Consider the following 13,660-nt stretch of genomic DNA (forward strand, 5'->3'; position numbering starts at 1 on the left):
TTAAAATTGAAATGATTTCTGTAAATCCAGTGGTCAAATGCTGTGTGGCCTCTCAGTTGTCTTTGTAATTATAGCCACCTGACTAATGACTGATCTCTGTGTGAATGTCCACAAAACTGGAAGACTTTCTGAGTACATATAAGCAGGCTATTTGAGAAAGAAACATTTAAAAGATGAAAAAGAGGAATTACGGAGAATCAATCAATTATAAGTAATTGCTATCATGTGAATAACGTAAATCATGTAATCAATAAAAAAGTAACTGTCTGATTATGAGTATTTTAAAATGTAGCTAATTTAATCTAGTTACAGGTGCTTAATTTTTGGAATCTGATTACATAATCTAGATTACATGTAATCAGTTACTACCCAGCTCTGGCCAGATTATTTTGTCGAACCCGTGTTTCTTCTGATCATAAAAAAATTTTGATCTAAAGGCTTCTGCTTAAATGCACGAAATTACTTTCCTAACTCCTTGAATACCGTAAAAAAAAAACATTAAGCACGCACATAATGAAGTTGATTGAGTGAATATCCAGAGTGTGCAGTGCTGGAATACACAAAGAAGAAGCTGAAATATTTTAAAGTTTTTATTTGTTTAATATTGCGAACAGACACGTTTCCCATTGTTGAGTTTCTTTGCTTCACAGTTTTGGTGACTTTGAAAGAAGCACGATCCGAAAAGGCTCGTGACGTCGCCGTCGCCAGCAGGAGCCGGATATCCGCCACGACCGGAAATATCCCATATTTGGGCATTCTTAGCAGGAGCAATGGCAGCTTACATTGAATGTGAACGGCTAGCTTGATGCTGATTGTGTAGTGTAAATGATCGATTTTTAGACATTTTCAACCCATGATCGAGACGGACGAGCGGTGCATTGGAACGTATATATTTTTAAAAATGTCAAAAACCAAGTGCTAGTGACCGATCCGTTAAACCGCTACCAAACCGAAACCAATTAGCACGGCTTTAGCATCCTCGACACCTTTCGTGAATTCTCTCGCTACTCGTAACACCCCCGACTCTCACCCGGTATCCACCGCTCTCCATGCCCGAGCAAGGCCCGAGGATGAACAGCTTCTCCCTCGGCGAGTTGTGCTGGCTCTTCTGCTGCCCGCCCTGTCCGAGTCGCATCGCGGCCAAACTGGCGTTCCTGCCGCCCGAGCCCACGTACTCCATCCACACGGATGCAAGCGGCGCGACCAGCCTGCATCTCACCGAGCGCGCCGACTGGCAGTACTCCCAACGCGAGCTGGACGCCGTGGAGGTGCTGGTGACCCGAACCAGCCGCGGGAACCGGGTCGGCTGCATGTTCGTCCGCTGCGCGCCCGCTAGCCGCTACACGCTGCTGTTCTCTCACGGCAACGCCGTGGATCTGGGCCAGATGTGCAGCTTCTACATCGGCCTCGGCTCCAGGATCAACTGTAACGTGTTCTCCTATGATTACTCGGGTTATGGGGTCAGTACCGGGAAACCGTCCGAGAAGAACCTATACGCTGATATCGAAGCGGCCTGGCAGGTGCTGAGGAACAAGTGAGTGTTTCTGAGCAGGTGCCCAATTGTTCTGTGATTGTGTGATGTTTCCCAGCACACTGTATAATACTACTGTTTTCCTTATGAAATGCATGGATGGGGATGCATGAAATGAATGTAATTTATTGACCCCTGAAGTTCCAGATTTTCTTATTTGATGTGTTTTATAAAGATCTGTATTGCTGTTAAGCTCATCCTATGTAGTGAAACACCAGAGATAAACTGGTAATCAGTTGATGCTATTACTAATAATATTTATAGCCTATTTATGTATATACACACGCGCGCGTGCGCACACACACACACTGCTGTTCAAAAGTTTGGGATCAGTAAGATTTTTAATGTGTTGTAAAGAAGTCTTCTGTTCATCAAGGCTGCATTTATTTGACCAAAAATACAGAAACTATTTCTATAATTTATTTCTGTGATGCAAAGCTGAATTTTCAGCATAATTACTCCAGCATTATCAGCTAACATGACAGCATCAGGTAAAACGACTAGTATTGGTCGATTTGTTATTGGCTCTTTATTATTTAGTGGCCTGCTGATTTTAATACTTGAATCATCTTTGAACCAGCCCACTTTTTTGCTAAGTTAAAGGTGGGGTAAGCGATTTCTGGTAGCCAATGTTGACATTTGAAATCACTAAAACAAACACGCCCCTACCCCAAAAGTGTCCTGCTGATTTTAATACTTGAATCATCTTTGAACCAGCCCACTTTTTTTGCTAAGTTAAAGGTGGGGTAAGCGATTTCAGGTAGCCAATGTTGACATTTGAAATCACTAAAACAAACACGCCCCTACCCCAAAAGTGTCTCGCCCCTTTTTTGATAGCTACACCCCACACATACGTACGCAACCCAGGCAACGATTAGTTCTGTGAAACAAAGCAAAACTGCTGCTGCGTTCTATTCATGACGTATTGACACAAATTTCAAATGATTTTCAACGGTCGCTTTGTCGCGTCCAGTGTACTAGACAGACTTTAGCTGTTGCAGCGCAGACACGGTGTTACTCACCTATCGAGAAGAAACAAAGCAACCTCGGCGTCCGATCGCAGGTCTTCCGCTCCTTGAGTTCTCTCCAGCGCTGGAAAGCTGATCCGATATTTACACGGGTCCTACTTCTTGCCTTAAGCCTTCTTTTGTTCCGCAGACGGTTTCCTCTTTTGTTTTTTATCCACCATCTCTATCTTTCTAGCCTGTCTGTCACCCGAAGTTATAATGATTTGTAGCAGTCCGTTTACTTGTGATATTTGTTAATAAATTAATTTTGTTTTAGACAGCCTGGTGAAAATAAAGCATCTGGGGCTTTGCACAATGTGAGGTATATAGGAATGAGACATTTGTTGGTTGGACAATGACAGTCTGGCTCCATATTGGTGGAAAAGGTGCAATAGGCTCGTTTGACTATAGGTTCAGACTTTTTTGCATTTTCTGTATTGGTTTTGGGAAATCTGAGGAATTCTGTGACAAGAATTTAAATATAAAATGTTTTAAATAGAGCTTGTTGGTAATGTGAAGTAGGGCTGTGCGATATGGACAAAAAAAACCTATCGCGATTTCTTTGGTCAATTTTGCGATTTCGATTTTAATCACGATTTTGACCCACACAGACATGCTTTACAGTCATAAAAGCATTCAGTGTGAATTTGAAACATTTTTCCAAAAGAAAACCAATTAGAGCTTTATCAAAAAGCTGTAACATGTCTCTAGAACAGACATAAGGCAAAATAATCACTAAGTAAAGGTGTAACAAAATGTCTCTAGAATAGACATATGGCAGAAAAAAATAAAAAATCCCGTGTCCAGGGATTTTTTTTGCCATGCATTGGTCATAGAGCTCTTTGTGGCGTTGCCTCAGATGTTGAACTAGATTTGTTGCGCCAAGTTCACACGTACTCCATCTGCAGTGCGTATACAGTATGTGTATGCGGTGCAGAAGCAGCACGGACTCATTTTGCTTTCGCACAGGACAGTCCGCTCCTGATCCGTAGCTGTTTACCACAAACACAACGTTTATCCAATATTTTGATTTCAAATCCAAACGTTGTTTCTGAAAATGCTTTTTCAGCATTGTGATTCTCTTTTATCACAGTACAGTAATACAATCTTTCATAGACATTCACGTTTAAACTCAATAAATATAACTTTGTTTTCCTACCACCACGAGTGCCATCTATTATTGCCTTGTTTACCTAACAAGTGCACTTTTAAGTGCACTTTTCCTTGTTTTAAATCTAGCCAAAAGCCACGTGTTGACTGTGAAACAGTAGACTTTAATTATATACATTTATCGTGTAATTACTACATTTCCGTGTCAATCCATGTTAATTTTTACCGCGAAATAATGCGGTCATTTTAATTCAGCGCGTGCAGCACAGCAGAAATAGATTCCGTGCAGAAACGATCGCAGCATGACTGCTGCAGATGGACTGCTCCTGGAGCGCACTACCGGACCGCAATCGCTTGCAGTGTGAACGCTCTGATCCGTTAACATGGGCACGGAAAAAATACGCACCACAGACGGTTAAATCGCGATTTTATGACGATTCCGAATAATCGCACAGCCCTAATGTGAAGCATAATCAATTTAGCTTAAGTATTTAGTAAACATGGGATGTGTAGAACTTGTCAGAAGTTCCTTCTGCTGAAAAATCTGTAGCAGAGTTTCTGCTGAAATTTCCGCAGAATTCCGTGGGTGCAGATTCCATGTGGGCTTGTGTGTGATCACATCCTCTATACTGAATGGTCAATCCGGGCATCTGCTGATCTTTCTTGCTGATTCAACTCTTTAGTCATGAGAAGAAGTTGAGGACTCCAAGCAGGCATCACATGACCCACATGAGTATTCTCACTACATCGAACCGAGAAAACCTTTGATTGTTCCATTGGCTAAACTGATCAGTTAATCAGTTAGAACAACAACTGACCTCATATTTTGGTCCACGGATGGTATTTTAACCATTGGACTTTCTCCTGACCAAACAGAATAGCTTATTTTGTCTTCCAGAGGCAATCCAAGACAAAATGCCTTTTGAGACTAATGATTTATAACCGGTTAAGATCCTTTAACAAACTCATTAGAAAGACAATTGTACAAAGTGCTTTATCTTTAATAATATATAATGGGAGATGTTTACACTGGAGAGTGTAAATATCTGTAATTATTTTTGAAGTAAGAACAGGATCATTTTGTTCGCACATCTGGCAGTGGTTATGTAATCTAATGAGCAATGGAGGCTGGTTGAATGCAAAATATACATGGTTGGTTTGGTTTCTCTGCAGGCAGCATTTTAAGGCATTATATACATGCTCATTTCGGCTCAATTTTAATGAAGCATTGCATTTATTTTCATGTAGAAGCCAATACATTGTGCTCGGTGGAAAAAAATTTATCCAAGATGGTGTGCACCAAAAAATAATCTTAAATATTATTTATACAATGCTTAGTTGAGAATGGGCTGTTTTGCTTGAATATTTTTGTGTGCTATATTGCGTTGTTAGCAACATCCTAACTCCAATATCTAGCCTATTGAAATCAATTGTGAGTCCAGTCTCTTGTGCACTTTGTGTGAGAATTGCTGTTTGTGTGACATGCAGAGTTGCTGTCTATTAAGACACTATGTAAGTTCCCTAGTATTTGCTGTTAAACAGCATTTCAAAAATAGATTCCTCACATCAGCTACTTCTGATGAACTGTAGCTGGTAAGTGTTTTTTCCTTCAGTTTTTAATGGCTGTTCTGGGGTTACTGGTGCTAGTTTGTCAATCAAATTTTCCAGGAAACCATTAGGAAATGAAGCATTTTTATTACGGCCATAAGGAAGCTCAAATACTGCTTCGTAGCAATAATCAATTATTTATAGAGTTTGATTCTTAGTTTGTTAGGTTCCTGTTTCTTCTGTAAATGCTGATGTTGAAACTGAAATTTAACATGGAACAGAAGTAGTGTTTTATTTTTAGGATGCACACTTAGCAGTGTGTTGTCCTTCACAGGGCCACTTGAAATAAACTGAAATAAAATTAAAAGGAAAAAAGCCCTCAGCTTATTTTATTTTAGCTAGTTGTCAAGGTAACAGTTCTCATTTTTACTTAGTTTAACTTGATGTACCAAAATAACTAAAACTGAAATAAAAACTATATAGACATTTAAGAAATATTAAAAAAAACGAATAAAGATGACAAACAACAAAATTACTTAATTATTAACTTAAAAAAAAAACTAAAATAAAAACAACACATCTGAAAATAAAAACTAATGAAAATATTAATTATTCTTTCTAATGGTACTAAAGTAATATAGGTCGTTCAGGGGTGCAAGCTAAGTCCTGCTCCTGTAGAGTTTACATCCAAACCCTATCAACAGCCTGTATATGAGGCCCAAGTATTATATGGGCAATATTCGAGTTTAACTGTAATTGAGAATCTGTTTTTTTATTTTTCTTCTCTGTGACTCTTTGTCCAGGAATATAGTCTATGCAAATGCTTAATTTTGTGTTATGAATTGCTGAAGTGCTTGCATAGCTTGAAATGTTTGCATGTGTATATACGTGCTTGTATTATATTTTTATCCTTAACTGCCGTTTACTAATGGCAGCACTTGCAGAAGTTCCTGTGTAATTACTGTACTGTGTGCAGTAGCCCTTCAGTTTGACTCGCTTTAACCTTCCACTACGCTGACAGCTCTACCCTGAAATTGATCTGGTGACGTACCGAGTGTTGAAAATACTCATATGGCAGGGTAAATGAACTCTGAGCCTCTAGTACGTTTGCTAGCACAACAGTAGTAAGTGACTGCATTCTCTGTAGGTTACACAGGATGTGCAAACGTTTGCTGAACATTAATGTCGTGTTTATTTGGTGATGCAAAGATTATAATCATACTGGACTTCATTTCAGAGTTGACAAAGTAATCTAAAATTCATTGGATTGTGAAATTAGTTTTAATATTAGATGAATGCCAGAAACAACAGTCTGAGGACCCTACGTGCTGCTGCATTAGGAAGCCAGTAAAATATTAAATATATAAACATGGCCTTTTTGAAAAGTGTTTTAAGTTCTCCAGTGCTATTGGATGGAACGTCAAACATCTTGTTTTGGAGAAATGCAATTGGAAATGTCATTATTCCAATCACTTGGAGTAATAGCAGGCCAACAACAAGCCGGATGATTTGCCATTAATGTCTATAGCAAAAACGGTGCAGTGCGAGTTTTATGATGAAGTTTAATATTTCATGTTTGGGATCTGAAGCTTAGGCAGTAGTTATAGTCATGCTTACTATGGTAATTATCTACTAACAACTGATACTCTCCATTACGGATATGAGTTTAAAGTTTAATAATCTGAAGTTGAACTGTTCTATTTGTATTCAATGCAAAGGCGGAATCCTTCAAACTCATTTGAATAAATTAAAACTCATTAAATTCAGAACATAGTTCATTTTAATGCTAATCTGTTTTAAGTATTACCATATCAGCACCTGACACCTTTTTGAGGCCATTCGGTCCATCCAAACATTTGCCGGTTTTATCCGAGGTGTTTGCTCAAGTAAGAATGCACAAAGGATTTGACTTTTTAATACGTTATTTACCAACTCCTCTTCTCCTTGGGTTTCTGGCCCATATTTGGTCCATTGTGCACTGCAGTAAGTCTTTTTTCTGTTTATGGAGCGTAATGCATTTCATATGGCAATAGGCAGAATTGCTTGGACAGTCCAGAGTAAAGTCTCTTTTTAGTCCTTTTCAACAAAACATTTGAAGGCTAGGGTCTTTTGGGAGCATTTTCTCCAGCTTTAGCATAGTAAGCAGGTTCTGTAACTGTGTGCTTCTTACCATTAATCTATTGCAGCTTTTTTATGGTCTAGAAATGATAGAAGTCCCACATGTTGCCGTAGCTTGTGAAATGTCCTATATTCATTCAGGTTTAGTCTTACGACTCTCTCCAGGCATTAATATTGTCTGTATGCCATGCACCTGCTTGCAACCGTCCAGGTGTGTGCGGGGTTTTGGGGGTTTATACAAGTAATAAATTAACTTCAGAGGTTTTTTGAGGGAAAAAGTCCATCAATTAAACTTTCCTAAAGTCATCGAAAAAGGAAAAAATGTTCCCCATAACAATTTTAAAACTTACAGTGTTCATTACGTTCAGCCTGACAGTGCAGGTTTCACCGTAGCGCTCTTTGTGTCTCTCTCCTTCTCAGTGTGAATTATTTACACTGCTTCTAATGAACTAGACAGAGCTGCCTCGGACTGTTGGATGGCAAATTCTGGTACTCGGCCTGTTACCTGCAGTTCCAGGGCTATGGTTGGCGCTTGTGCTAAAATTGAGAATAAAAGGTAAGAAAATAAGTTAAAGTTGCCCCATTTTTAGAACTTTTGTAGCATTTTCTTAAATCTAAGTTACGGTTTGTTGTGGCTAAATTTAGCTTTACCTGATTCTTTTCCACCCTTTTGCTCATCGTTAGAATTAAACAGGCTTTTTTTTATTCTATACCACAGGTGGCCAATGTGGGTCATGGAGAGCCACAGTCCTGCAGAGTTTTGCTCCAACCCTGATAAAAACTCACATGTCTGTTGCTTTCTAGTAACCATTAGACCTTGATTAGCTTGTCCAGGTGTGTTTGATCAGAGTTGGAGCTGAAGTCTGCAGGACTGTGGCTCTCCAGAACCGACATTGGCCACCCCTGTTCTATACCTTTAAAGGCAGGGTAGGTCATTTGGTTCAAAAACATTTTCTTTTGTTATGCTGGTTGAAAGTCTCTTCACATCCCGATAGCAATCACTAAGTTAAGTGGTCTAAATGCATTTATATGTATTTATATCATCTGTGGAAAATGTAGGACCATAAAATGTTTGTCCAATCATATATCCCTTGGTCCAAGGACTACGATAGGCTGTCCTACCTGCCTGTCAACATATGTATTTGCATACCTCCGCGCGCCCTGTTCGCGCAGACATATGTCGTCAGCGTATTCTATGATGCTATTGCAGACCGAGTGAGAATGGAAGGCGTTATTGCAATTTTATGCGCTTTGTACTGTAATGTTTTCTCACTGGTAGGGTTGGGTACCGTTCACATTTTAACCGGTACGGTACCGGTATCGGTACCTGAATTTCGGTGCCAGTACCCAACGGTACCTTTTTTCGGTACTTTACTCTGTGAAATTACAAAAACATTTATTTCAGTGAAAAAATAAGTCCAAAAGTCTCAATTTCAACATTTTGAACAATAGGGCCCTACAAAGTTTTTCTTTTCTATTTTTTCCCCCAGAAATTCTTGTTTTAATTTTTCTGAAAATCAAATGAAGGCATTAAACATTTATTTTAAATCAAATGAAATTTAAACCCTTTTATTTTTTGGCAAACAAACTGAGATTTACGGTTGAAATTAATACATGAAAGAAAAATTGTGTGAATATTCCTTTAAAACATTTTTAATAGGCTTAATAATGTATTATTTTTTTTCTACAATTAAGTGATGAAGTTAATATTTATTTTTATCATTTAATTGTTTTATTTAAATTTGATAGAAAATTGAATATTTAAAGATGTACATTATACTGTACAAAAGTAATATAAGAGTAATATATTTCTGTTACATGTTAAACCGTACTTTTATTTTGACAGGTTGCCATGAAGTTTCTGTGTGTATACAGTATGATGATGCTAGTTTTCTCAAATCAAACGGTAAAATTCTCGCGAAGTGACTCTCACGGTAGCTCTAGAGATTAAGTTTTTGTGTTCATGCTGTCATATAGTGAGACGCAGAGGCCGAAAATCACCGCGAGCGTCACGCGTGCTTCAGTATTTGTGTAGTGAACAAAAACGCGTTTCCGCCATTCATACATACAGAGGCAAGCGGAACATGCAGGATTCATATTTAAACAGTCTTTTTGCATTTTAACATTCACAGACACTAGTTCATATCGCGATTCGGATTAAGTGGCAGTGGCTACTTTTGATTTATTCATCCAAAATTGTCGAATGCCGTGGCGTTCCGCGCTATAGAGTAAATGACGTTTTTATGAATGGACTCCACGATCCCGTCCGCGTTTTCGCAGAAACCATATGGCCCTAGAAATGTAACCGCACTTCATAACATTTCGGCTTGACCTGTGTGTTGTTTGAACGAGTTGCAGGGGTGACATCATGTCACAGGGTCTCTCTTTCTTTCTCTGTAGCGTATGCGCCCAGTAGGGGTGTGCGATATTGACAAAAAATAATATCTCGATATTTTCTGGGATTTTATCGATGACGATAATTAGACGATATTTTGCTGAGTGTGTTATTGTGCTGGTACCTTAAGGACTGCCGAAGACAGCTGACTCATAATGTTTTTAATATTCTTCATATTCTGTGTGGTGGTCAGTTCATACTGATAGAAATTAATCTTTTCCAATAAGTTTAAACAGATTTTTACATTTTATGGGCATTTTTACCTTTATAAAGCCATTTTTTTCTAGAAGTGTCCATTATCTTTTGAGTCAAATTCTTACATTTAATCAGGGAATTAGAATAATAAGACATTTGGGCTGTTACCAAGCAAATGAAATCAACACAGAAGCTGCATCTGAAGTGGCATTTAGATGTATTTACACACATGTATTTTGTTTAATGCAAGACATGAATGCATTTAACCTGCAATTACAAATGCATAAATAATGTTTTGATATATTAAACATAAAACGTTGAATACTGATATTTGAAATGATTTAAAACATGAAAAAAATGTACCCTTAAAAGTACCGAGTTCGGTACCCAACCCTACTCACCGGTGAGTGAGACATGAGGTAATCTGACAGCGTTGTATTCATTCAACCCTCCACCAACACTGTTGTTCTGATGATTTGTCAGATTTTGCTTCCTCCCATTGAAACAGTAGGTAGCACAATGTGACAACAAAAAATGCTACCCATCAGATTATGATTTATTAACACGTACACCTACCCCAACCCTTACAGTAATGCAAATACAGTAATTGTGTTGTTCGGTGTGAGAAAATTGACGCAATATTGATGTGTACATGCGCAATAAGCTCTGGTTGGACAATCTGACGGTTAGGATGAAATATCAGGACACCGTCTCTCATCGTGTTGCTGGTTAACCTCTGGTCTGCCTGTGCGCTTTCATGTGTTTTGGGGGAGCCGTGGCTTTGGAGAGTGATTTGCAGGGGGGAGGGGGATCTTATGCTTTTAAAGCTAGCTTGCTATTGCTAGCCTTTAAGATTTTCGTAAATTACCTAATTTTATTTGGTTGACCTATGTGCACTGAAAAAAAATGCTGGAGGATTTATGTAATTTTCACTCAGAAATACATAAGTATTTAATTAAATGTGAAATTTTGAAGTAAAAAAAAAACTGTAATGGTGTTTTCTTGTAAATCGTACTCCAATAATCTTTCAAATAATTTTATTTCCAACTACGACACTGTTTGTACAGTGTACCTGTGTAGTAGTTCAGCAGAGTGGGCTGAGATTCTGAATAGAGAAGTGTTGTTGGTGCATCAAACTAATATTAAAAAAAAAAAAAAAAGCAAATGGAAAATTTTTTTTTTTCACAAAATGTCCATTGTAATCTATATTATATTTGCATTTCATGTAGTCCCTAGGCAGTGGTTTATGTATTCAGAATTTCTCTAGTTTGTAATGGGACCAATTGCTGCAACTTGGGAGGCTTTCAGTGGAAATGCAACAAATGCCTTTGAGTTATGGCAATTCCACACATGTGCCCATTTAATTCCGCTTTGCTGCTGTTGTAACCTCGGAGCTTGGGAGGATGAAATGAGTCAAAAAAGGTTTTAGAGGAAAATGCAACTGCACTAATCTGTCATGATTACAGCAAGTATATTGTAGTCTGAACACAATTGTATTCTTACTAGAAAAGAACATGGAGACACAGTGAAAAGATTCGCTAGATGAGTTTTTAAATGTTGCCCTTGTGCTAAGGGCACCAAGTTGTCGATCAAGCTTTTCCTGAAGCCATATGCATATAAAACAATATTTTTCCTCTTAATGATTTTATGATGCTCGTATTGAACCATTCGATCCATTCGGAATGCATAACACTGAAAAAACACTTGCAACCCCAAAACTTTCATATCTATGATTTATTTACCTTTAACCTTCAAGGTTCCAGCTTCTACTGCTCATATTGAAACCGCATTCATTTTTAAACCACACTGTTTGCATGTCATGGAGTCCTTAGGCAGTTTCTGTTAATTTAAATATTTCTTATTACTAAATTTCCCTGTTATATTGGAAGAAGTTTGTGAAAAGTAATGGTAAATGTATTCTTTCACCAACTCTTGCTTCTCGCCTCTTTAAACGTTATTTCTTCTTTCACTAGCCTGCATTTGTCCTGCTTTTAAAGGCAGATATTCCTCTGTAATTACTGTACTGTGTGCACTGGTCCCTCAGTTTGACTCTCTTTAACCTTCCTCTTTGCTGACAGCTCTGCCCTGAAAATGATCTGCATGGCTGATCAATGGTGTGCTCTTGGACAGCTAGATTTTTTTCACTTTTCCTGAATTCTGGGATATCTCGGAACCATTTAGCAGTCCAGAATGAACATTTTCTCCCCCAGCCTGCATCTGCAAAGGCCTATCATTTATTGGGGGTAGCAGTAATTAAAGTTTACATTGAAATTCAGATAATTTTAGGGGTCGTTGCGTTGCGTTAGGGGTCGTTGCATTGAAGGCTAGACTTTTAGAATATTTATGCTAGGGATGTTGAGTAGGATGTTAATTTGTGGTAGATAAGGTATTCTGGGTGGTTGCTTACTTTCAGATGACTGGTCTGAGTTGGCAAGTAGAAAAATCATAAGTCTGATCACTTACAACTCATCGAACAGCATGATTTGTGGTATCATTCATGAGTGAAGTTTAATATTTCGGAGTATGAGCAACAATAATCGCGATTCTCGCTTTGCTACTTGTAAATCCAGGAGTGAATGTTTTAAATTGGTTGGCACTTCACAGTGTTTAATCCATCCCGTCTGCCATTTCCGTGGAGACCCTGCATCCGTATCACCACAGTCACTGGATCAGCGTTTTCCCAGTGTTTGCGACAGACAGCCGCTCTCTTAACGTCACCGTAAAGAGCTAGGGAGGTGTGTTCCTGTTCCCGTTCATCGCGTGTTGCCGGTTAATCTAATTTCAGAGCAACATCCGTTCGTGATCCCCATGAGGACTGCAGGAGGACAGACAGACGTTTTTAATCAGGGAGTGTTCACCGGTACGATTCACCATATGAGCTTGAGCCCGAGACTTACGTGGTCTTTGGCTCCACATCCCACTTTCCCATTTAAGATTAAGGTTTTTCTCTCTTTGTACACAAGACATGGGTTTCCTACTGGTAAACTGTGTACAGCAAAGCAGTAAATCCCAAATGATAAGAGAGGAGCAGCCAGTCACTAGAGCCCCCGATAAAAACAGCAGTAAACTGACAAAAGTAGTTTCAGTGGTGTGATGGACTTAGATTGGTTTGCACCAACCAAATAGAAAAGAGGGAAAATGTACTTCTATTAAATTACTTTGAGCTTCAAGGCAGCGTCCCATTTGCTGACTCAAAACAACTCAATTTTAGTAGGGGATGTCCTGCTGGCTTCTTTCTGACATCTTGCTCTTCAAAATGAAATGGAGGTGATGGACTAAACTGTTATTTTAGATGTTTCTCTCTGGTTCCTGACGAAATAAGAGCAGGATTATCACACAAACATGTTGAAGTGGACTGAATAAGGAATGAGACCTAAAACCTGGAAACAAGTTAACTTTTTTTTTTTTTTAAACTTTCTGTAACATCATGCTAAAATCAATGGGTTTTTTTTTTTAATGGGTTTTTGGTTAAATGCCTGAGAAGGTCTGTAGTGAACACAAGCTCAAGACACATTACGGACATGTTTTTATAGTGCTCAATAATGGCCAATCCATCCTATTTTGGGTAAAAATAAGAAAAATAATATATTTATTTATAATTAAATATACTTATTTCAAAATAAATATTTAGAAGACATAATAATCCATGTCTTTCTCCAATGAACAGAAGTGGACACTGGACAGGAGATGTTGTTGTTGTTAATTTGTTAAAAAAAAAAAACGCATTTTAAATCGCAAAAAAAAAAAAAACACTCT

At 38.3% G+C, this 13,660-nt stretch overlaps 1 protein-coding gene across 1 annotated transcript in view; it reads left to right on the forward strand.

Moving 5' to 3' along the window:
- Window positions 1-716: 716 nt before the first annotated feature.
- LOC107662262 (protein ABHD17C-like) overlaps window positions 717-13,660 on the forward strand; it is a 46,537-nt gene continuing 33,593 nt past the window's right edge. The window contains exon 1 of the mRNA XM_016452216.1: window positions 717-1,534. Within this exon, the coding sequence (XP_016307702.1) occupies window positions 1,050-1,534 (485 nt within the window). The 5' untranslated portion in view covers window positions 717-1,049. The remainder of the gene's footprint in view (window positions 1,535-13,660) is intronic.

This window comes from Sinocyclocheilus anshuiensis, unplaced genomic scaffold (genome assembly GCF_001515605.1).
Source record: "Sinocyclocheilus anshuiensis isolate Anshui unplaced genomic scaffold, SAMN03320099.WGS_v1.1 scaffold579, whole genome shotgun sequence".
Lineage (NCBI taxonomy): Eukaryota > Metazoa > Chordata > Actinopteri > Cypriniformes > Cyprinidae > Sinocyclocheilus > Sinocyclocheilus anshuiensis.